Raw genomic sequence first — 26,763 nt, 5'->3', positions numbered from 1 at the left:
GTGTGTGTGTGTGTGTGTGTGTGTGTGTGGCCTCAGTCAACAATCAAAGAAGGATCCTGTTTGGAGTCTGAATTAAGCCCCTCCCTCCCGTTTTAAGCCCCTCCCCCTCTCACCACCACAACAATCATCATCAATTCACTGTAAACATTTCTCACCCAATCAGCTGTGAAATCGGTTTATGTCAGTATTCCTGTGTGGAAAAAAGTATGTGCTGTCATATGTATGAAGTTATTATCTTTGCCTATACAGTACACCAATAGGCCATGTACGTTAGTATATAGATAGATATAAATGAATGGCACTGTGTTGACATGTTTAACTGTGTTGACATGTTTAACTGTGTTGACATGTATACAACGTCTCCTGTTGGTCGCCGTGGTTACGGTGAGATGGAATGTCTTTGTTTACAACGTCTGCTCATAGAGTCTGTCAATCATCAGAGGAAGGTGGTGACATCACACGGCACGGGGAGGGAGGCGGGGCTTGGTTGTGACATCACACGGCGCGGGGAGGGAGGCGGGACCAATGGGAGCGCGGCGTGGGGTCGGGCCAATGGGAGTGCGGCGTCAGATGGTCCAATGGTTAGCGGAGAGGAGATCACATGGGGATAATGGAGGCAGCAGGACCACTGGAGCTTCACTAGGGGGCAGAAGAGAGCCATGGATATAATAACTGACCAGGTAGAAGAACAACTGAGTGACCAGTGTTGAAATCAACACTGGTCACTCAGTTGTCACTAAAACTCTTGTTGACTACCTTTCTTCACTGACTAAATAAGAGCCAATTTGTGTCGAAGAATAAAAAATAGACCAGTAGAACTAAAAGACAAGGCATTCTATGTTAGGTTGCGTCAAATGCAAACAACTGACAGGGAGACACTGAGAACAACTGACCAGGTAAACACTGAGAACAACTGACCAGGTAAACATAGAACAACTGACCAGGTAAACATAGAACAACTGACCAGGTAAACATAGAGAACAACTGACCAGGTAAACATAGAGAACAACTGACCAGGTAAACATAGAGAACAACTGACCAGGTAAACATAGAGAACAACTGACCAGGTAAACATAGAGAACAACTGACCAGGTAAACATAGAACAACTGACCAGGTAAACATAGAGAACAACTGACCAGGTAAACATAGAGAACAACTGACCAGGTAAACATAGAACAACTGACCAGGTAAACATAGAACAACTGACCAGGTAAACATAGAGAACAACTGACCAGGTAAACATAGAGAACAACTGACCAGGTATACATAGAACAACTGACCAGGTAAACATAGAGAACAACTGACCAGGTAAACATAGAGAACAACTGACCAGGTAAACATAGAACAACTGACCAGGTAAACATAGAACAACTGACCAGGTAAACATAGAGAACAACTGACCAGGTAAACATAGAGAACAACTGACCAGGTATACATAGAACAACTGACCAGGTAAACAATGAGAACAACTGACCAGGTAAACATAGAGAACAACTGACCAGGTATACATAGAACAACTGACCAGGTAAACATAGAGAACAACTGTCCAGGTAAACATAGAACAACTGACCAGGTAAACATAGAACAACTGACCAGGTAAACAATGAGAACAACTGACCAGGTAAACAATGAGAACAACTGACCAGGTAAACATAGAGAACAACTGACCAGGTAAACATAGAGAACAACTGACCAGGTAAACATAGAACAACTGACCAGGTATACATAGAACAACTGACCAGGTAAACAATGAGAACAACTGACCAGGTAAACATAGAACAACTGACCAGGTATACATAGAACAACTGACCAGGTAAACATAGAGAACAACTGACCAGGTAAACATAGAACAACTGACCAGGTATACATAGAGAACAACTGACCAGGTAAACATAGAACAACTGACCAGGTAAACATAGAACAACTGACCAGGTAAACATAGAACAACTGACCAGGTATACATAGAACAACTGACCAGGTAAACATAGAGAACAACTGACCAGGTAAACATAGAACAACTGACCAGGTATACATAGAACAACTGACCAGGTAAACATAGAGAACAACTGACCAGGTAAACATAGAACAACTGACCAGGTATACATAGAGAACAACTGACCAGGTAAACATAGAACAACTGACCAGGTATACATAGAACAACTGACCAGGTAAACATAGAGAACAACTGACCAGGTAAACATAGAACAACTGACCAGGTAAACATAGAGAACAACTGACCAGGTAAACATAGAGAACAACTGACCAGGTAAACATAGAACAACTGACCAGGTATACATAGAACAACTGACCAGGTAAACATAGAGAACAACTGACCAGGTAAACATAGAACAACTGACCAGGTAAACATAGAGAACAACTGACCAGGTAAACATAGAACAACTGACCAGGTATACATAGAACAACTGACCAGGTAAACATAGAACAACTGACCAGGTATACATAGAACAACTGACCAGGTAAACATAGAACAACTGACCAGGTAAACATAAAGAACAACTGACCAGGTAAACATAGAGAACAACTGACCAGGTAAACACAGAGAACAACTGACCAGGTAAACATGTAGAACAACTGACCAGGTAAACACTGAGAACAACTGACCAGGTAAACATAGAGAACAACTGACCAGGTAAACGTCCAGGATGGAGCCGTCGTCATCCTGCTCCATCAGCTGCTCCATCATGTCTGCGTCGGCGGTGCTTTGCTCCGACGTCAGACAGATGGCGCTGTCCTCCAGGGTGACGGTGGAGCCGGACGCCATGTCCTCTCTGGAGGAGAAGAAGAAGAAGAAGAAGAGTGTTCATAATCAAAGATGGTGCAGAGGCCTGCGCTCCTAAGATAACCTACCTGACCTGGTGGAGACTTGTTTTCAGATTTGCAATAGCTTTCTTCATGTTTCTATTTCCCTGTAGTATATTATTATACAATTAGTTTGTTATAAATAAATTAGATCTAAATAAATAAATTAGAACTAAAGAGATGTGAACTCAAGGTGTCTGTCTGTGTGTCTGTTTGTCTTGCCTACTGACAGTCAGTCACAAAAATAACAAAATAAAAACTAAAGACTAAAATGTCAGGGAGGGACTACAACTAGTGGAGAAGAGATCCAGTAGAACTAAAAGACATTTTATGACCGCCAGCAGAGTTATACTCTAGTCTAGACCAGGGGTTTTCAAAGTGGGTGACGGGGCACCCTGGGGTGCCGTGACGGCACTCCAGGGGTGCCACGAGATAATTTGATAATATTTGGAATTTATTTGGACACTTGAAAAAATATATATATATTTATATAAGTACAAAGTTATTTTCAGTCAGTTCTAACCAAAATGGCTATTATCTCAAAGTTTTCCTCGTAACATAATCACTAAAATATCGTCACTGTCAGGCAGAAACCTCGTATCTCCAAGTTTCAAATGTATACGTCTTTTGGTAAAGAAAGGCCCCGCTTCATCATACAAGATTGTCGCACAAAACTAGTGAAAACAGCCGATCTACAAGCACACGCCTCGCAATGCAAGGCGTTGTGTGCTTGTTGATCTGCTGTTTTCACTAGTTTAGTACATTTTATAGATGACAAATACAAAACGAACGGTTTCCACCCGACAGCGACGATATGCTATAAATATAAGGTGCTGGGAGTGAAAATTATAATGTAGGGGTGCCTCGGATTAAAAAAATATTCATGGGGTGCCCTGAGACAAAAAAGTTTGGGAACCCCTGCTCTAGACTATTCCATTTCCCTCACACAGTTTGTAAGTATGCAGCCACAGGGTGGCAGCAGAGGACCACGTGTGTTCTTAGGTCAGGTGACTGCAGGAGGAATGTGTCTGTCTGTCTGTCTGCCTGTCTGTCTATCTGCCTGTCTGTCTATCTGTTTGACCAAGGAAACCCTGTTGCCACCTGTTGTCAGCGGTCTCTTTCATGGTAACTAACAATGGTGCTGCTAAACACAGCCGTGTCTCATTGAAATATTGATTGAGGCAGTTACAAAGAACAATGTGACCGCAACCGGACAGGTGATCCAGGACACAATGACAGGGCAAGACCCGACACGCCTTAACAATACACACGCATCGCACGCACACATACACGCACGCATGCCACACACACGCACGCACTGAGACAGCGTAGTGTCTCAGTAAACTATAGGATCATAGAATGCAGAGAGACAGCGTAGCGTCTCAGTAAACTATAGGATCATAGAATGCAGAGAGACAGCGTAGCGTCTCAGTAAACTATAGGATCATAGAATGCAGAGAGACAGCGTAGCATCTCAGTAAACTATAGGATCATAGAATGCAGAGAGACATTGTAGCGTCTCAGTAAACTATAGGATCATAGAATGCAGAGAGACAGCGTAGTGACTCAGTAAACTATAGGATCATAGAATGCAGAGAGACATTGTAGCGTCTCAGTAAACTATAGGATCATAGAGAGACAGCGTAGTGTCTCAGTAAACTATAGGATCATAGAATGCAGAGAGACATTGTAGTGTCTCAGTAAACTATAGGATCATAGAATGCAGAGAGACATTGTAGTGTCTCAGTAAACTATAGGATCATAGAATGCAGAGAGACATTGTAGTGTCTCAGTAAACTATAGGATCATAGAATGCAGAGAGACATTGTAGCGTCTCAGTAAACTATAGGATCAAAGAATGCAGAGACAGCGTAGCGTCTCAGTAAACTATAGGATCATAGAATGCAGAGAGACAGCGTAGCGTCTCAGTAAACTATAGGATCAAAGAATGCAGAGAGACAGCGTAGTGTCTCAGTAAACTATAGGATCATAGGTAAACAATGAACCTACCATCAGTCTAAACAAGTGGTTTTCAGCCTTTTTCATATCAACCTCTCAGACACAAAACAGAATAGTTTGTTATCGTTTTATAAGATACTATAGTAGTTCGATAGTAACTAGTACTATCAGAACATAACACACTATAGTAACTAGTACTATCAGAACATAACACTCTATAATAACTAGTACTATCAGAACATAACACTCTATAGTAACTAGTACTATCAGAACATAACACTCTATAGTAACTAGTACAATCAGAACATTTATATGAGATACTTAAATGGTTTCCTGTGGAAATAAGCTTAGTCTTTTCATGGATCTCCTTTTAGTAGACCTTGTACCAGTGAACTGTACCGTCATGAAACTGTACCTTTTCCTATGCAAACTTCTAATAAAGTCTTCAATCAATCAAACATAACACACTATAGTAACTAGTACTATCAGAACATAACACTCTATAGTAACTAGTACTATCAGAACATAACACTCTATAGTAACTAGTGCTATCAGAACATTACACTCTATAGTAACTAGTACTATCAGAACATAACACTCTATAGTAACTAGTACTAACAGAGCAATGCTACTTTTTTTGCACTGTTTAAAAGAATCTGACAATATCTACTGCATAGTACTGTGTTCTATCCGTCTGTCATTTAATGTTATATGAGATACATAAAGGTTGACCATGACCTTGTATTGTCATGAAACTGTACCTTTTCCTATGCCAAGTCTTCAATCAATCAATCAATCAATCAATCAATATAGACAAATGTTGTTATTATTTGAATTAAGTGTCCCCCCCCCCCCCCCCCCCCCCGAGCTCAGACAGGAAGAGGAGGAGTCAGGTAGCAGGAAGTGGATGCTCTTACTGGTCTGTGTTGTGCGTTTCCATGGAAACCAGGATGGAGGCGGAGCTTATGGTTCCCATGGAGACCGTTAACCCCGAAGACACCGGAATCAGGTCTGGACGCAGCGCTGTGCACGCACACACACGCACGCACACACGCGCACACGCACACACACACACACACACACACACACACACACACACACACACACACACAAATTAGGTCCTCCATTAGGCCAGTGGTTCTCAACCTTTTCAGGCCGTGACCCCCGACATAATCATATTTTAACTCGGGGGTCCCCAGTTAAAATAGCACGTAGCACATGCAAAAAAGCAGTCCATCTGTAACCAGGTGTGGTTATTTCAATAAAACCATTGTTGGAAAATGGAATTAAGGCATTTAATGTCTTTATTCTATGTGTACTGTGCAGTGTGCATGCATGGATATGCTATTCATTATATCTGGGTTAGGCTGGCAGTTGACCTAAAGCAGAAAAAACATTACAAACTATATAATGCAATTGTTTTTACTAATATCGTGAGGGGGTCCGCGGGGATACTACAAGGGGTCCCTGAAATTGTTGGAGAAATAATATTATATTTAAATAAAACAATATGTTTTTAATGTTTATGTTTAAAATAAAGGCATGAATATATTAATCTATTATTTTAATAGCAGATGGCAGTATTGAATGCACAATAACATTGTGTGTTTGTACACATGAAACATAAATATAAAATATATGTTGTAGCCCCACCCCCACCCTACAAGGTAGGGGGTCCCTGCTCCATCTCTATATCAGTTTGGGGGTCCCTGGCCTGAAAACGTTGAAGACCCCTGGGTCTATACTACATAAATCTAAACACAATCTCTAGTCTACACTAGAAAAATAGTTGTTGTGTGAAAATCACACACAAGTGCAGACAGGCTATCTGTCATGTCAAGGTGAATAACAGGACAATCCCAGAGGTTACTGGCAGACACCGCCAAATAGTGCAAAAAGGACCAAATCAACACCCCAACTGGGCTGCTCACGGGGATTCCCGGGGACCACCGACTCCTGCTGCTCCAACAGTCCTTCACCTTCATTGGTTTAACTTTGCCCCGCCCCCTCCCCTCATTGGCCAGAACTTTATTTGGCTTTACTCATCAACCGTTTGTCATACTAACTTGTGGGTGGTGTCAATTGACTTGATTAAGAGTCCTTCAGCTTAATTGGTTTAACTTAGCCCCGCCCCCTCAAATGATTGGCCCAAACTTTATTTGGCTTTACTCATTAACTGTTTGTCGTACACACTTGTGGGTGTTGTCAATTAACTTCATTTAGAGTCCTTCACCTTAATTGGTTTAACTTTTCCCCGCCCCCTCCTCTGATTGGCCGAAATGTATTAATTTATAAAAAAAATATTTAAATTTATTTGGCTTTACTCATCAACCGTTTGTCGTACAAACTTGTGGGTGGAACCAATGCCACTTACAGGCCTCTTTGTGTATACTGTGACCTGACGGTCGCTTATCTCCCAATTAGGGAGTCTTACTGGTGATGATGATGATGATGATGAAACAGAGCCGGTCACATGGTTCAAGTAAACTCCAAATAGTGACAAACACTCATAGACTCTCATCATGCATTCTGTGAACTTCTGGTCTAGAGTTTTGTCAGATCCTCCAATAGAAGTCTATCAGTATCAGACAGTGAAACATCAGTGTTGTGTCCAATGTGTCTCCAGTGAGACCTCTTAAAGGAGTAGTTCCCCCCAAAATGATGTTAAACATGACATCATGGGCCGCTATGCTCCATAACAACCTTGATACATTAAAGTGAGACCTAGATTAAAGTGAGACCAACATTAAAATGAGACCTACTCTGTCTCAGTGAGACCTACATTAAAGTGAGACCTACATTAAAGTGAGACCCACATTAAAATGAGACCTACTCTGTCTCAGTGAGACCTACATTAAAGTGAGACCTACATTAAAGTGAGACCTACTCTGTCCGTCCAGGCTGGCCAGGCTGCGCGCGGCCGTCAGTCTGTCCCTCCGGCCCTCCGTCTGTCTGTCCTCCCGGTCCTGAGACAGGATCTCCTGAGACGAGGACTTCAGAGCCGGGATGGACGAACGAGTCCTCTTAGAGGGAGAGAAACGAATGGCTGGGGGGGGGGGGAGAGAGAGAGAGAGAGAGAGAGAGAGAGAGAGAGAGAGAGAGAGAGAGAGAGAGAGAGAGAGAGAGAGAGGGAGGGAGGGAGAATGAGTAACATAATGGACCCTCCGTCCCCCAACATTATCAGCTACAAAGATCACACAGTTACAGATGTTCCATTTCTAAACCTCACTCGTCCTGCCATTGGCAAGACAGTAGATTTCCAGTGGATCGGCAGAAGAATCACAGTCAATGGGAATGGAGTGGTTTCTCTGCAAATAAGCTCCATTCTCAATAAAAACATGGAAAGGCCAAACAGTGAGTGACAACCCACAGCCACACTCACAGAGGGAGCAACGTACGGCCAACTGCTATCACCCATATTTAGCACAAACATGGGCAAACGTTTATGCTAATCTATTCTATACTACTCTATCACCATAATGATCCATCATCCATTAACTCATTTTGTGCTATTAACTTTTACGGATTAAAATGTCCACGATGCCACCCTCAGGCTGCATTCACTCCCGTTGTCTTATTTTGAAGGCCAGAAGTCCACAGCGTAAACACTTCCGGTCTGACGTCATCGCGTCCTTCACCGGAATCGATCATTGTTTACGTGGTGTCATGGCGGCTCGGATCTGTGCTTTTCAACATGTGTTTTATAAGCGAGCATCTATTGCCATCTTCGCTTCTAAAGTGTAGTTTTGAGATAATGGACATTAAAGATGAGATCCCCCGTCTGCCTCAATGTTATGGGATTACTATTTTGTGTTCGTGGATCCGTGATGAAGATAAATCAGCGACGGAGATCGGCTCGGGACATTCCGCCATTGTATCCGGTAATATAACCGCCGTTACAGTAATATATTACTTTTCACGAGTATACTCGGGATCGGCACCATGTGATACTCGAGTATTTTTCACAAGTATTCTCGGGATCGGCGCAAAATGAGTTAAAAGATGTGAGTCTCTGGCTTCCTTCAAAACTGACCTGAAAAAACAGTCAGAAAACTACAAGTGGAGATGGATATGAAATCCCGTTTACATGAGGGCTCAGACTGACACGGATGAGTTGGAATGACACTGGTTGCTGTATGTGGGGACAGGATGTGACACGTTGACAGGAACAGGAAACAAGCAGGAACTCACTCTGTGTTTTCCTGAACACTGTGGTGCTCATGAACTTGAGGAAGCGGTTGGCATAGAAACCAGGCCTGTGTACGGACACTGAGTCCTGGAGAGAAAGAGAGACAGACACACAGACAGACATGAGAAAACTACTCAAACAATGAGTATTTTGTGTCTGATGGGCATAGAACTGTTGGTCCTCAACATGGCCGTTTAGGACTACAAATGCAACCCACACATTGGCACCCTTGCATTTGTTTCAAAAAAACAATCATCGTTATAGTGAAGGAACATCAAGGTCTCTGGAGATGGACTTGGAGCCTTCACATTGTCCATGTTTGGCTGCAATCTGACCTCTGACCTCCTGACAATTCTCTCCTTTTAGTTTTGTGTTTGGTCCATGCTCAGTGTGGGCCATGCAGTGACACTAAACAGCTTTACTCCATTTCAACTGGGTGATAAGTGATTATGATTAGTGATTAGTGATTAGTCATTAGTGATTAGTGATTAGTCATTAGTCATTATGATTAGTCATTAGTGATTAGTGATTAGTCATTAGTGATTAGTAATTATTCAATAGAGATTAGTCATTAGTGATTATGATTAGTGATTAGTGATTAGTCATTAGTCATTCGTGATTAGTGATTAGTGATTGCATCAAGGGATGCAAAATATGTTTTCATTTTCCATGCCTCAGGATGATCTTTTTTCTGTTTTACAAATGCAAGGAGACAATACTTTTGGCCACGACTAAAACTACTGTCACCGACCAAAGCGCTCTACAGGTTAAAAAACAAACAATACAACAAAACAATACAGTCAAACACGCAGCGATCAGGTTTAAATGAAGCTCAGGTTCAGTATGATAGAGAAACAAACATGGATCATATTGATCATTGATAGGATCATATTGACAGGTTATTGATAGGTCCTCACCCCGTCATAAACCAAGGCCTTCCACGAGTGCTCCAGCTTTTTGATCAACCTGAGACACACACACACACACACACACACACACACACACACACACACACACACACACACACACACACACACACACACACACACACACACACACACACACACAGGTTAGGTTTCACTGTGACTGATGGGTGTGAACTTCCAAAACAGTTACCTTTTTGTACCGTAATTGCTGGACTATAAGCCGCACCTGAATATAAGCCGCACCGGCTCAATTTAGGACAAAAAAAATGTTTACATACCGGTATATAAGCTGCACCTGACTATAAGCCGCAGGGGTCCTTCTTGCTTCCCGCTAGAGCGCCCCTGGTGGCCGTTAGATGTATAAATCTATATATAAATCCTTGTTAAAGACCATTGTAAAACGAACTAACTCGCCGTTAGCTGTAAAAAAATCTCTATATAAGCCGCAGGGTTCAAAACATGGGAAAAAAGCCTCGGCTTAATAGTCCGGCAATTACAGTAAGTATTTCTGGTTCTGGATCCCAATAATCATGATATTGTTATGATAGCTCATAGCTTTATGACTGTAGAAGATCAATACTTATTCTATGATAGGTTATGATACCTGTATGACTGTAGAATATCAATAATTCCAAGGAAAATTAGTAACTTCTCCTCTTTGTGCGTTTTGGCTGGAATTCCACCCATCCTGAAAGACAGAAAAAACACAATAGGCCTCTATATAAAATAATATTAATATGATATAGTAATGATGTGAATAAGAACATGTATCTATGTACAGTAGGCCTATGTGTAAGTAAATTAACTGCTAAAATGAAACTACATCGTATAACAATAACACATGAATGTGTCTACAGCAGAGAATAATAATCTCTTACTGGTTAAATGATGTGTATTTTGTTGTTTATCTCATAAAGCAGGAATGAGTTGAGAACGTGTGTGAGTGTGGGTTTTTCCGTGCGTGCCATGCGTGTGCACGTGTGCGTGCATGTGTGTTTTGCATGTGTGGGTCTGTACAAGCTAACCTGGTGTCACCAGTCTTTCCACCTGGGAGGAAAGCCTGCTATTGGTTTACAACAGACCATGTGATCAGGTCTGGGCGTGGCCTAAACCACCAACAAGCAGAAGAAGCGGCGTCGCTTTGTTTTGGTTCCTCCTGTTTGTTTCCCCAATCCATATTTAAATGCTAGAGCAGGGGCCTTCAACAGGTGGTCCTGGAACCCTATGGGTTCCTCAGAGTTTTCTCTACTTTTTTATATTAACCACTTGAACCCTAGTGTCCATATTCTGAGAACTTTAGCCAAAAATAGCAGATCTACAAGCTCACAACGAGGCGTTGTAGATTGGCTATTTTCAGCAAAAAGCTTTGGTGTAGAGGGGAAAAAGAGCAGACTAATTAATATAAGTATTGACGGTTCAAGTGGTTAAATATCTGAAATTGACATGAATCCAAAATACACTGATGATTGTGCTGTCAAACAATGAAACTATATGGAATCTATGAACAGGTTGTGGGGGTCCCTGCTTCATCTCTCTCTCAACTAAGGGTTCCTTGGCCTGAAAACGTTGAAGACCCCTGTTCTAGAGGAGTGTAGTCTTACCAGTCGCTGCGACTTGGACTAAAAGATGGATTCAAAACTACGCGCTTAATGAGAACCCAGTCTGCATTTGAGACCAGTGGTTGGTCACTTTTAGACGCCCACATCTCCCACAGCGAATCACAATCATTCATTTGCCAGATTGACAGTTCGACGACGAATCAGAACGCATTTATTTGCATTGCGGTTCGCAGATCCGGTTCTAGACCGGATCCAGACGAATATGGCAGGCATTTGCGGGAGCGGCCGGGATTTCCGGGAGGTTCAGTGCCACTCGCGGGTGTGCGGGAGGAGACGCTGATTTCCGGGAGACTCCCGCAACATCCGGGAGACTTGAGATGTCTGATGTGTGTAACCTCACGTGTCATCAGTGGCAGGTGCGACGTGCGTGCGCCCACAAGTGTGTGTGTGTGTGTGTGCGTGCGTGTGTGTGCGTGTATCCTCACGTGTCATCAGTGGGCGTGGCCTCGGCAGCCTTGCCGTCTCCCTGGATGGACTCCATGGGCGTGGAGTAGAGGACCCTCTGATTGACAGGTCGCCCCCCCGCCCCCCCCCTCCCTCTGCCGGTGGTCCAGGACGTGGACCCCCAGCAGGAGGGAGTAGTCCATGATCTTAAAGCTCTCCAGAACCTGTACACACACACACACACACACACACACACACACACACACAGACACACACGCACATGCACACGCACACACACGCACGCACACGCACACGCACACACACGCGCGCGCACACACACACACACACACACACGCACATATTAATTTTAATAATCATAGGGCGCTGCTCTCCCTCTGCCAACCTGGGGAGAACCCTGAACTGAGCTGATTGATTGATTGAAGTATTTATTAGAGGTGTTGCATGGGGAAAGGTACAGTTCACTGGTACAAGGTCAACTAAAAGGAAAACTCAGGTAAGCCAAGGCTTAGTTCCATTGAGATCCTTCTCTTTAACTCATATAATGAATGACAAACAGATAGAACACAGTACTATGATAGATATTTAACTCATTTAACATTGAATGACAGACAGATAGAACACAGTAGTGCTATGCAGTAGATATCAGGAAAATAAAAAAACAAGTTGTAAGCAACCAGTAAGACTCCCTCATGGTGGCGCTAGAAGAGGGCCATGTGAGAAATGCGGGGGTGGTGGTTGTGGTTTGGCAGCCAAGGAGTGTGTGTGCAAAGTTTGACATGGATAGGGGCAACGGTGGCGGAGATAAGGAGTACGGCAAAAGTGTGACATGACGTGTGATGACAGACAGACTGACTGACAGCCGGTGGAGGTTTTGATAGTAACCTGACGGTCGCAAAAAAAAAAAAAAACTGTTTAAAAAAACAAAACAAAAAAACAAAAAAACAACAACAACAGTATTTACAAAGAAAGGTGAGGGGGGAGGGTAAGGTTTAAAGGGTTTAAAGTCACCAGTTTGGAGTAGCAGCCGCCTGTAAGTGGTTTTTCAGAGTGGTTTTAAAGGATGTTAGGGATTTACACTCCTTTAAGGCCTTCGGTAAGGCGTTCCACATTTTAGCGGTATGGCAGGAGAACTAATTTGACCCTTTGTCTGAGTCAACTCCGGGTTGAATATGATTTGTGGCGCTGCCTCTGGTGTTTCCAAAATGTGGAAAGCCTTACCGAAGGTCATAAAGGAGTGTGGATCACTAGCATCCTTTAAAATTGCCCTGAAAAATCACTTACAGGCAGCAGCCGTTCGCAACTGGTAAAAAACTAACCTAGCCCAACCCTACCCTCCCCTCCCCTGCCCCTTCTTTGTATATACTGTTTGTTTAGACTTACTGTTTTCTTTTTTGTTTTTCTTTACATATCTACTGCATAGTACTGTGTTCTATTTGTCTGTCATTCAATGTTATATGAGATACTTCAATGGTTTCCAGTGGAAATAAGCTTAGTCTTTTCATGGATCTCTTTTTAGTAGACCTTGTACCAGTGAACTGTACCGTCATGAAACTGTACCTTTTCCTATGCAAACTTCTAATAAAGTCTTCAATCAATCAATCAATGGTAATTGTATTTTGTCAGGTACACAGGCATCTTAGTGGTGTAGCGTAGCTCATGCTTCCTTCAGCACATGAGGAGTGAGCAGGCCGCTTCTTATCATCTGACAGGGGGGAGCTTCCCCGGTTGGAAATAGCGTGTGGAGGCAGTATAGAGACCAGGATTACTGCAAGTTGTTTTTTGTGAGGGTACCTATCCTAGGGGACACGGGGAGAACATGCAAACTTGGACCTTTCAGCTGAGAGGTGGCTGTGCTACTGACTGACTGCGCCACCATGCCACCTACACAATATGAATACATTTGTGTGTGCGTGTGTGTGGGGGGCATTTGGAATAGAGCTGTTTTGACAGTCAAATGGCAGCATGCATGCGTGTTTGTGTGTGTGTGTGTGTGTGTGTGTGTGTGTGTGTGTGTGTGTGTGAGAGAGAGAGAGAGAGCGAGAGAGAGAGAGAGAGAGAGAAAGAGATACTATATAAAAAATAAAAAATAAATAGCTGATCTACAGCAAAACAAGCTTGTACATCAGCTATTTCAACTATTTAAAAATGTTTTTTTTTCCCTTACAGGGTAAGGCAAGATATAGAGCCCAGTGTCCTCTAGAATTCAGGGGTGACAAGGATGAACACTTGTTTATATAGGATACAAAGACCTACTGCTACAGGCAACAGTTCCAGACACCAGGAAGTGTAGGAGAAGGAGGAGAAGATGATCAGTGACCATGCACGGCTATGCTTCATGACACTTTCTGTGGCAAAACAAGTTCCATGAATAACATTGGAGTCTATGAGAGCCTGCTGGGACAGCTCATGAACAAAAAATAATAATAATTCTGAACGATTGTGACCTTTGTTATATAATCGCTCCAGGAATATAAAAGAAGACATATCACAGGTATTGTTTGATGTGCACGGTACATAATGTTATTGAGGCAGCTAAACAGCGGTAAGAATAGTTTCTGTCTCGGAGATATCGCGAGATTTGGATTCCAAACAGGGAACGGTGGAGAGTCTCGCGATACTAGCTAGTTCAGAAACGTACTTTGTGCTCTTTAGATGCCTCTATAAAGTTACACAGTGTACACACCCAAAAGCAACACAGCAGAAAACAATGTGTGACATCTTTTCTTTTATATTCCTGAGCTGAGCAGCGAAAAGATGACTTCTGAAGTAATAAATAAAATCAACCAACGAACTCGTTTCCTACAGAGGATCGCCCCAATGGTCAATGTCAACACACTGAAGACCATAGCTGGTGCAATAATCCAGCCCCTCTTTGACTACGGAGTTCAAGTATGGTATCGTGACGCCCCACAAGCCCTTAAAACTAAACTCCAAACAGCCCAAAATAAACTAATTAGGGTCCTGCTTAACCTTCCCTATCAGACTCACCTCACCGCTACTCACCAGTTAAGAGTGGGGTGGCTCAGAGTAGATCAGCTCAGAGTACAGCAACTTGCAATGGGCATGGTGTACAAGATACACTACACCACTATGATACCCAAGTACCTGTCAAAATACTTTATAAACATTAAGGATGTCCATAATTACAACACCAGAGGCAGCGCCACAGATCACTTCCAACCCAGAGTCAAAACCAATAAAGGGTCAAACTCCTTTTTCTGCTATACCACCAAAATGTGGAAAGCCTTACCGAAGGCCATAAAGGAGTGTGGATCACTAGCATCCTTTAAAATTGCCCTGAGAAACCACTTACAGGCAGCAGCCGTTCGCAACTGGTAAAAAAAAAACTAACCTAGCCCAACCCTACCCTCCCTGCCCCTTCCTTGTATATACTTACTGTTTGTTTGGACTTACTGTTTTCTTTTTTTGTTCTATCATTTTTTTTCCTTTACATATCTACTGCATAGTACTGTGTTCTATTCGTCTGTCATTCAATGTTATATGAGATACTTAAATGGTTTCCTGTGGAAATAAGCTTAGTCTTTTCATGGATCTCCTTTTAGTAGACCTTGTACCAGTGAACTGTACCGTCATGAAACTGTACCTTTTCCTATGCAAACTTCTAATAAAGTCTTCAATCAATCAATCAATGAGTATTTTATCAAGGTCTCTATCGTTCAGAATTATTATTTTTTGTCCAGCCGACTCTCATAGACTCCAATGATTGGAGTCTATGAGAGTCGGTCCAATGTTATTCGCTGAACTTCCGGTGTGAGTTTTGCCACAGAGAGTGTCATGGCGCTTAGCCGTGGTCACTGAGTGTCTACTCCTTATCTCTTTGTTCCTAGGCCAAGACGCCCCCTGGAGGCTGAACTACAACCTGCAGAAAACTGACCTACATTCTGATGTCACTGTGACATCATATACAAACTTTATATTCATGTTTAAATGTATGGAAACATTGTGACATTGAGATACAGTACAGTACAGTACAGTACAGTACAGTACAGTACAGTTCAGTACAGTACAGTACAGTACAGTATACAGTACAGCTATTCATTCACAATAACCACCCAAAGATATCACTTATCACTCAATAAGTTGTGAAACCTGCCAACATTGCAGCACTGCTTTCTTTTTTTTCTTTCTTTCTTTCTTTCTTTCTAGGAGACAACAAGGTTGATAGATGACTCCGGTCATTCATTGTCAAAGGATATTAAAATATGATATGAAACTTCTTCTGTGCGTGGCACCTCTCTCTCACTCTCACTCACACTCTCTCTCTCTCTCTCTCTCTCTCTCTCTCTCTCAACACATTGGGTGCCCCTAGATTGAGCCCCATTTATCCCCTCTCGCTGCCCAGGCCCACCACCATTCTATTGAATACGGCCCTGCTGCGTCAATGCATGCGTCATGACGTCACTTGGTCACATGACCGCAGACAGGATGTTGTTGTGTAACTTACTGTATGGGCCAGTGGTGATCATAGCTGTTCATTGCCGATCAAAAGTTCGTCATTTTGCCACAGCCGGCCACAGTTTTAGCCATAAAACAAACATCAGAGATAAAGGGCGTTAAAGATGGGGAAATGCATTGGATTATATGGAGAAAAACGGCCGTGCGATGCTCTCAGCGTTGATTCGAAGCAACCCGCGGTGAATGGGCTGCATCCAGGCGTAGCCCCGACCTTACGGTGAGATTTAAAGTTAATACTGTAAATACAGTACACGCGGCAAACACGTTGTGGGCCTCCAGCGACATCAAAAAGTTTGACGCGTGGGCACACGCTAAGTTACCCGCTAGTTTTTTACAACAATGGTTCATATTTTAGATTGTAATTAAAGAATATAAAAGATGACTGTTAAATTGATTTCATTTACTTCTTTCTATTGTTTTATTTCAGTGGTTTGGGGCATGCATACAAGGGGCAAAATATGTCATTTTACATAGAATAAGCCCATTCCCAAGATACAACCCAACCTTTCATGGTTGGATGTGACTTATGGGGGCTAGAAGTGTTACTGTAAATAGCAATAAAGAAACTGCTGGCTTATTGTGTCTAAAAATACATATTTAGCCACTTGTACGCATGCCCCCATGCGTACGCATGCCCCACATTTTAGCATGGTAAACGCAATAAAACAATAGAACGAAGCAAATGAAAACATTTTAACTTTTTCTTTTCTCTAATTACAATCTAAAATATGAACCCTTGTTGTAAAAACAAAGTTGTCCTTTAAATGGTAAATGGTGCATTTATATAGGGCCTTTGTCCAAGACGCTTTACATAGATTGTACATTACATTCACCCATTCACACACACATTCATACAGCGATGGCAGAGGAAACCATGCACAGCACCAACCTGCTCATCAGGAGCAGTTAGGGGTTCAGAGTCTTGCTCAAGGACTCTTCCACATTAACTCTGGGGGAGCCCAGGATCGAACTGGGAACCCTCTGTGTTCTATCCCTGAGCCACTGCCCATTTATTGGAAAAAAAAGTATTTGGCCCAGCTAGCATCTGACAAAACCAGACTAGACGAGACAACCACCCACATGAATAAACTATAACTGGGACTGAATCTAATCTTTATGCGATATCATGGAGGAATAAAGACACACACACACACACACACACACACACACACACACACACACACACACACACACACACACACACACACACACACACACACACACACACACACACACACACACACACACACACACACACACAGAGCTCAAACAAACAGCTCTATTGTTGGTGTCTGGTCTGCATTCATCACCATTTGCATGCCTTCATCCCCCCTCCCCCGGCCTGACAAACCACAGGCACGAGGAATACACACACATGCGTGGGCACACACACACACACACACACACACACACACACACACACACACACACACACACACACACACACACACACACACACACACACACACACACACACAGGGGCACATGCCCGCACGCACACACTCCACACAAACAAACAAACACACACACACACACACACACACACACACACACACACACACACACACACACACACACACACACACACACACACACACACACACACACACACACACACACACACACACACACACAATGCATAATGTCCAGTATGAATTTGCATCGGCTGAACGTGCACGCTTGCAGATCAGTGTGTGTGTGTGTGTGTGTGTGTGTGTGTGTGTGTGTGTGTGTGTGTGTGTGTGTGTGTGTGTGTGTGTGTGCGTGCGCGTGCATGGTCATTCTGGCTTCGAGCTGCTTCACAAAACATCCAAATAAACCATTGACCAGTCAGTTAATGATGACAGAGAGACCATGACTAACCATTAAGAGACTCTCTCTCTCTCTCTCTCTCTCTCTCTCTCTCTCTCTCTCTCTCTCTCTCTCTCTCTCTCTCAAACACACAGGCATGAATAAATACATCTAACTATAATCAAAGTGTAAACAGTGACTGTGTTTATAATTAACACAGGAATAGAGCTGACAGCGTGTTTTATTCACACCAACAGTCTGGTGTCAATCACACAGTACAACTGTTAATTTAACTGGGATTGTTTGATTTGCACACAGATGTTAGAGTTCAGTTTGTCATGTGATCTGATGTGTACAACATTTAGAGACATCATAAAGGTGAGGCTGTCACATGGTGAGAGAACAAGAAAACACAGTCTCTGTAAAGCACCTTGGATAAAGGCACCATTTACCATTTACTTCCTGTGCTCTGGTTAAATGGGACTCCCTCTTTCCTTGTTTGGGGTTTGACTTGATTGCACTTAAACCCTAACATTTAACTACTTTAAAACTATGCCTAACCCTAAAACCCTAAAATCCTAACCTCACAGAAACAATGACTAACCCTAACCTCAAAACCCTGTCCGCCTGGGCCAAACACCTGGGAAAGAAACACCTCCCCTGGTTAAATATAGTTTACTTATCATGTGACTCCTGTACCATATGTGACTCTTGTATCACGTGACTACTGTACCATGTGACTACTGTACCATGAAGCTGCTGTTTTGAAGGACGGCCTGCATGCTGAGTCATCATTTAATTACAAGAAATGACATGATTTGATTTAAAAAAAAAAAGAAAAAAAAACACAGCTGGACATTTGCAGCAATGATTAAGTTGAAGTGCTCACTGGTCAAACACACAAGTACACACACACACACACACACACACACACACACACACACACACACACACACACACACACACACACACACACACACACACACACACACACACACACACACACACACACACACACACACACACACGTTTCCCCCCTTCTCCGCTCCCTCCACTGGCTCCCGGTTTCTGCCCGTACAGAATACAAAACACTGATGCTGACCTTCAAAGCAGCCAAAGGTATGGCTCCTCCATACCTCCAAAACCTGATCAACCCCTACAACCCCACTGAGATCAGCCAACACAAGGATGCTGACAGAACCCTCGCTAAAAACCCCAGGGCAAAACTCCACTTGTCCCAGACAATTTGCCCTCCTGGCCTCTTCAGACTCCACCTTAACACTCCCCTTACCTCAATGACCATACATGAAGCTCGTTTTTTTTTAGTAATGCTTTTTACTGATTAGGTGCGTGGTCTACCTATGTTATTTTTTTCTAGATTGGTATTGGTATTCCTATTCCTATTTGTTATATTGTTGTTGATGTACTGACATATTATCTTGCTTACTATATTGATGTATTACCTGCTAATTGTAAGTCGCTTTGGATTAAAAGCATCTGCTAAATGCCTAAATTGTAAATTGTACCTACAGTCTCTCTGCAGGGTCTTCATCAGGTTATTAGGGTTAGGGTTAGGTTTGGGGGTACAGATAGAGACCTATCCTGCAGTTCCTCTGCAGGGTCTTCATCAGGTTAGTGTAGGGGTAGGGTTTAGGGTATAGGGTTATAGACCCTATACCCTAAAGCAGGGTCTTCATCAGGTTATTAGGGTTAGGGTTAGGTTTAAGGGTACAGATAGAGACCTACCCTACAGTCTCTCTGCAGGGTCTTCATCAGGTTGTTAGGGTAGGGGATAGGGGTTAGGTTTAAGGGTACAGATAGAGACCTACCCTACAGTCTCTCTGCAGGGTCTTCATCAGGTTATTGAAGGTCTCGGCATCGAAGTAGAGACCCTCCTCATGAAGCTCCTGGAAGTCCAGGTCCTTGAAGGTGGGGCCGTCCTTCTCTCGCTCCTTCCGCGACGCCCTCCTCTTATAGGTGGAGCCCTGAGGGGGAGGAGTCAAACATTAAGGTCTGAGGAGGAGGAGTCAAACATTAAGGTCTGAGGGGGAGGAGTCAAACATTAAGGTCTGAGGGGGAGGAGTCAAACATTATGGTCTGAGGAGGAGGAGTCAAACATTAAGTTCTGAGGGGGAGGAGTCAAACATTAAGGTCTGAGGGGGAGGAGCCATGTCAAACATTAACTCATTCACCGCCAAGCATATTTAACCAAACCACTAACCACTGCCAGATATCTTTAGTTTTTCCTTCCCTTTTCAAGAAGTCACAGAATATTATTCTCTTTTTCCATCGGCTGAATGCATTCGCTTAGTTATGGCCGATTGAAAATGCACTGTTTTGACACAGAGCGAGAACCAGGAAGCAAATGGAGATGTGGTTTTTCAATTACGTCATTTCATGTGTTCCGGTGGGGCTATGATAATTGTTTGGCTACTCGTCGGTGACCAATCACACTGTCGGGATTTACTCCTCAATAATGACCAGCGACACGACAATCATCCCCTGCATGAAGGATAATAAGCAGTTATAATCCCATCCCCACCTTCAGGTCATATTTGTAGTGCATGTTGACGGAGCGCGGCAGCACGTTGTTCATCACCACCAGCCTGATGTTGATGCCTCCTGACTGGATGCAGTACAGACCGTAGAACTTAGGCAGCAGGGTTCTGGGGTTCTGGTTCAGGTTCTGTTAGGGTACAGTACAGTACAGTACAGTCTGTTAGGATGCAGTACAGACTGTAGAACTTAGGAAGCAGGGTTCTGGGGTTCTGGTTCAGGTTCTGTTAGGAGGAAACAGAAAGTGCCATCCCGGCACAACAAATTGGGGGACACCTCTTGAATTATACTAGTGAGATTATATATAATAACTTATATCCAGGGTTAGGTTTATAGATATTATATATACTAGACACTCGGCCTACTCAGGAACAATGTAAATAGGGAATGAATGCCCCGCCCTTTAAAGCAAACCCCATTATACCTGTTGTCATAGGATCTGTTTTGACCATCTGTTTCCCTGCGTCCATTTTATGCCCATATATGGAGATCTCTGTATCTGTCTGTCTGTGTCCCTTTTATGCCCGTATATGGAGATATCTGTATCTGTCTGTCTGTGTCCCTTTTATGCCCGTATATGGAGATATCTGATCTCTGTATCTGTCTGTGCCTCTGACTGTGTCCCTTTTCTGCCCATGAGTCAGCTGACTCATATGGCGTAGTGATGCCCTTCGGGAGGCCGAGTGTCTAGTCGGGGACCGGCCTACTCGGGAACGATGTAAATAGGGAATGAATGCCTGAGAAAGTGACGCTTTTAGTTTGTTTCTTCATCTTGAGCAAGAATACGCAGCCTGCTTGCTTTGCCACCCATGGGGAATGATGCCCCTCCGGTTGTTAGGCAATACCCATCATACCTGTTGTACGGTTATTGCCTAGCGGACATCAGCTCTGCATACTTCACCTGGAGTGCAAAGTGAACGTTTGTGGAGGAATCGTCTATTTGCACAGGAGTGTCAGAATGTCAGAATGAGTTAGCATTTGTGCCGGTTCCGGAACAGCCTGATGTCAGACCGATCCGCATACAGAGATTCTGAACCTTTTGCGCCGGTTCCGGAAAACTGCGTATTGGGTTGGGTTGAGGTCGGGCACTGCACTCTGCACTGCGGCGGGGAACGCACATGCCGAATTTGAAGCCGGTGGGACAAACGCTTCTCGAGATACGCAGGCCTCATACTCACAGAGATTTCTCGCATTTATTGTAAGATATTATATAATAACTCACAATATAGTATCCAGGCAGCAGGGTTAGGTTATAGATATTATATATTTATAGATATACAGTATAATACAGTAACTCCCCATATAGTACCCAGGAAGCAGTCTCTCATAGATATACAGTATTATATCATAGAGTTATGGTTATAGATGTATTAATAACTCACCATATAGTATCCAGGCAGCAGTCTCTCATAGATATACAGTATTATATCATAGAGTTATGGTTATAGATATATTAATAACTCACCATGTAGTATCCAGGCAGCAGTCTCTGCAGGAACTTGGCCTCCTTGTGTTGGACGGTCTTGATGATGAACTCATCATCACTGGTCAGGTAGAACAGAGAGCCACTGGCCCCGGGGTTGGACAGCTCTATGAGGGGCTCGTTCACTAACGAGTACTGTAAACACATTCATTAAAGGTCAGCTCTATGAGAGGCTCGTTCACTAACGAGTACTGTAAACACATTCATTAGGGTCAGCTCTATGAGAGGCTTGTTAACTAACGAACGGTACCCATATATGGAGATCCATATACTGTATATGGAGATATGCTGTGAGAGCCCAATCATGAGAGCCCAACCATGCTTACCCAGTTATTTCGTTATGTGAAAGTCCTATGACGTCTATGACATCTGACATCATACATACAATCCCCTCTATGCCCATACATGGAGATCCCTGTCTGTAAAACCAGCCACAAAGATATGGGCTGTCTTGGCCATATATGGATTCTGTTAGTGTGGTATGTGGCCTCCAAATATGGGCATTCCCATATGAACTATTGCTAGATATGGGCTTAATATTGATTACATCAGGGAACTCCATATATGGGCATAAAAGGGATTCTGTTAGTGTGGTAAATAATAAATAATGTGGAATAAAAACAAGAACATCATCATCATCCTGGGAACCAATCAGTGCTCTTAATTATGTGTTGGTAATCACCATTAGCTCTATTGTATCTTACCAGGTAGTCGTCGGGTTTGATTCCGAACAGGTCTCTGAAGTAGCGGAAGGCCAGCGGGGCGTAGGTTTTGAACCTGAAGTCTGGGTAATGATGAGCAGGAGTCAGGTTGGATCCTTCACTGTGAGGAAATATTATTAATAATATTAATACTACTAATAATAATGATGATAATAATAATAATGATGCGCAGGGATGAGGTTGGACCCTTCACTGAGGAAAGAAAAAAACACAGCATATAAGTACTGAAATAACAGATCTACAAGCTCACAACACACAAGTAGTGAAACAACCGATCTACAAGCTCACAACGTAGTGAAACAACGTAGCGTACATATGTTTAAAGTGGTCTAACTGTGCCAATGGAATCACAAACAAAGATAAGGTTACCTCTGTGTCTGTCTGTGTGTGTGTGTGTGTGTGTGTGTGTGTGTGTGTGTGTGTGTGTGTGTGTGTGTGTGTGTGTGTGTGTGTGTGTGTGTGTGTAAATATAGACTTACAGTAACAGTAACACAATACAGGAAGCTGTCAGCTGGGGAACATGAGGCCTGTGATTACACCTGTGTGTGTGTGTGTGTGTGTGTGTGTGTGTGTGTGTGTGTGTGTGTGTGTGTGTGTGTGCACGTGCGTGCGTGCGCGCGTGCGTGCTGATGTCAAACAAAGGACTGCAGTCCTCTTAAAGGCCTGATTTACACTGCCAGCCAAATCCAGCCTGAATCAGATCTGCGTGACATCAAGATTGGAATCAGATTAGCTTACATTAGTCTAAATGCAGACAGGTCACATGAAATCCCATTTTTATAAACCACATCCAGAGGTGGTTTCAGATGTGTCTCAGTCTCAACGCAGTAACCTGATCTAACGAGCCAAGTCACACATGAAACTGTCCAAATCCTCACTCGCAGCGCGACCCCAGCGCCACTGATGTCATTACAGAGCAAGAGAATTGCATTTTGAGGCTACAATGAAATTAAAACAATAGTTCAGCATAATGTTTTACACTACTGAAGAAATACAGAGCAGCATTCAGTGGACAGAGGGAGAAACAGTAACGTCTCCCAGCACTTGGGGGGGATGCCTCAGTACATGGAAAACGTACAGGAACAATTAAGGCAAAATATGAAGACACAAGGTCCAATCTGCAATGTCAGATGATTTTTTTTAAATTGAAAAAAATAAAAGAGAGAGAAAAGTCATGATGCTTGTTGTTACCATGGCAACCAATGCAGGTATGTCGACGCAGGGCGGCTTTGGGTCGACGTCGTTTAAATCAGTCTGAACACACAGATCAGATCTGTGTCACGTGCAAATGCAGTGTGAACAGTCAGGCCAAAAGATTGGACTTGATTGGAAATAAATCAGATTTAGGCTAGATTTGACTGCAGTCTGAATCCAGCCTTAGACGTCTGTCTAAAATAATCAACGTCTGGAAATGAAAGTGTTATTGTTTTTTTCTACAGGTTTCTTTCCCTGTTTTGCCTTTCTAATTTTCATAGAGAATTGAGCGTATATTTTTGCAGAAACTCACAAATGTCAAGAAACCACTCCATTCCCATTGAAAAGCACAAACCACCTTCAGAGGTAGATTTAAACTTTGAAGTCAGAGAAGGTCATAAAAATAACAAAAATAGCTGATCTACAAGCTCAATGTTCTGATCTACAAGCTCAATGTTCTGATCTACAAGCTCAATGTTCTGGCAGGACGTGACACATCGGTAGGAGCGGTTAGTACAGCTAAAAAACAACAACAACTAAATCTGTCCACTAAAAAAACTAAACAACCAACAAACCAAACAAATTACTCGCTGACACTGATTCATAAGTCTCTAGTGTATTGTACAGTAGACACGGTAGTGTATTATAAGTCCCTAAGACCCTAACTCTTAGTCAAAGCGGTATAGCGAGAACTGCCCGTCCACACGTACCTTGGCAGGAACACACTCTCCACCACATAGAAGTCCTGCATCAGAACATCTCTCTCTGGCTTGGAGGTCAGGTTGCCCACCGTGTAGCCGATGCCCAGCTGGATGGCACCTTTCAGGGCAGAGGACGTGGTCTGCAACAAGCACACATTGAATGCTTTAGCTATAGAAAAATAGCAGATATACAAGCTCACAGCGCGGCACCGAGTGCCGCGCTGCGAGCTTGTAGATCTGCCATTTTTGAAAAATCGTGAAAATTAGAATTTTGACCTGATTCTAAGTGTCTTTTGAATCATTCTAAGATTTTTTGAAAAACCTATGTTTCTATGTCAGCAATCTGGCCAGCCATCGTCAAAGAAAAGGTCCTTTTCACTTAACTGGAGCTCAGTTAGTCTGTTCGTGAGAGACTACTATGTCAGTGGTTCTCAAACCTTTTCATGTGAAGGACCCCCAAAATTATATGTATTTGGCCACGGACCCGCATCTCAAAATATTTAGTTCCAGGGACCCCCCAGAAGCAAAATTTGAGTTGCAAACGTTCACTTTGAAAATACATATATTCAAAGATTTGCACGCATTTTCACGACTTTTTCAAAAAATAGCAGATCTACAAGCTCGCAGCTCTATACCGTCACTGTTGTGACTAAAGGCCTCTCTCCACCAGACTACTCCCTGCTACAAACTGCCTGTCTGTTGTAGTCTACTGGTATGTATTGGCAAACGTGGCATTTAAAAGTCAGGCGACAGAACATTGCATTCAGATTACATCTCAGTAGCCAGGTCTGCTTATTATAAGCAACCTTGGTCTTGTTTTACTGTAAAATTGCTTGTAAACATTCATAGTTGCGGGTTGCTTTCGTTTGGGCTTGTTTCTGAAGCGCAGTTGCTTATTTGGCCTTGCTTTCAAGATTCTTTTTGAAAATAGCTGATGTAATAGAGCTCAAGTGGTGAAAATGGTCGCTTCTTTTGGGCTTGTTTTCATAGACTTGGAGCTGAGCCAGAAGGCAAAGCTCACTATACCAAGCAATCTTCGTTCCTACTCTCACCTGTGGTCATGGAGTGTGGGTCATGACCCAAAGTATAAGGTTGTGTGTACAAGCGGATAAAATTAGTTTTCTCTGAAGGGAAGCTGGTGTCTCCTTTCCGACACTAACCCTATCTCTAACCCTTACCCTAAATGTAACCTCTATGGAAGTGTCGCCACTCCGACAATAAGAAGTCAATGTCGGAGTGGCGACATGTCGGAATGGAGAGCAGTCACCCTCCCTTAGAGATAGTGTGAGAAGTTCAGTCACCCGAGAGAGACTTGGAGTAGAACCGCTGCTCCTTCACTTGGATAGGAGTCAGCTTAGGTGGTTCGGGAATCTAGTATGGATGCCCCCCGAGCGCCTTCCTAGGAAGGTCCTCGATGCGCGTCCCACTGGGAGTAGACCCCGTGGCAGACCAAAGACCAGATGGGGGGATTAGATCTCCAAACTGACCTGGGAATGCCTGGGGATCCCCCAGGAGGAAGTGGCTAATGTTGCTCAGGAGAAGGAAGGTTGGAGCTCTCTGCTGGAGCTGTTGCCCCCGCGACCTGACTCCAGATACCGCGTCTCAATCCTTAAATAATTCCTATTTCCTTCACTTGTTTCCTATTTCCTTGTATGTTAGTCCCGCCCACTGGGAGTTGGCCTATCACCTGTGATGTTGTATAATACTCAATGGGAGGGACTAACTTACAAGCAAGGAAATAGGAAATAGGATTGATTTAAGGACTTGAGACGCAGCTCAGATAAGCGGTTGAAGATGGATGGACGCCATCTTGGCAGGCAAATAAAAACACAGATTAAAACAACAAGTTTACCTTTTTATATGTTTTCTCTGGGTTGGTGTTTCGAGGTCCTCCCATTCCATTCTCTGTCGTAGTCGACAT

General features: G+C 43.2%; 1 protein-coding gene across 1 annotated transcript; it reads right to left on the bottom strand.

Moving 5' to 3' along the window:
- Positions 1–568: 568 nt before the first annotated feature.
- Positions 569–26,763, bottom strand: LOC308294969 (phosphatidylinositol 4-phosphate 5-kinase type-1 beta-like; the record flags this gene model as incomplete). Its single annotated transcript, XM_080737905.1, is given in 15 exon segments — positions 569–639; positions 2,649–2,790; positions 5,698–5,803; positions 7,668–7,826; positions 8,972–9,056; positions 9,887–9,935; positions 10,500–10,583; positions 11,940–12,044; positions 12,046–12,122; positions 20,016–20,171; positions 20,729–20,872; positions 22,208–22,360; positions 22,930–23,047; positions 24,852–24,982; positions 26,695–26,763. Coding segments are annotated over 15 exon segments (1,581 nt in total). The 3' UTR covers positions 569–636.

Source organism: Nannobrachium achirus (assembly GCF_963921795.1).
Source record: "Nannobrachium achirus genome assembly, chromosome: 12".
Taxonomy (NCBI): domain Eukaryota; kingdom Metazoa; phylum Chordata; class Actinopteri; order Myctophiformes; family Myctophidae; genus Nannobrachium; species Nannobrachium achirus.
This window is presented reverse-complemented; position numbering and strand designations above follow the sequence as displayed.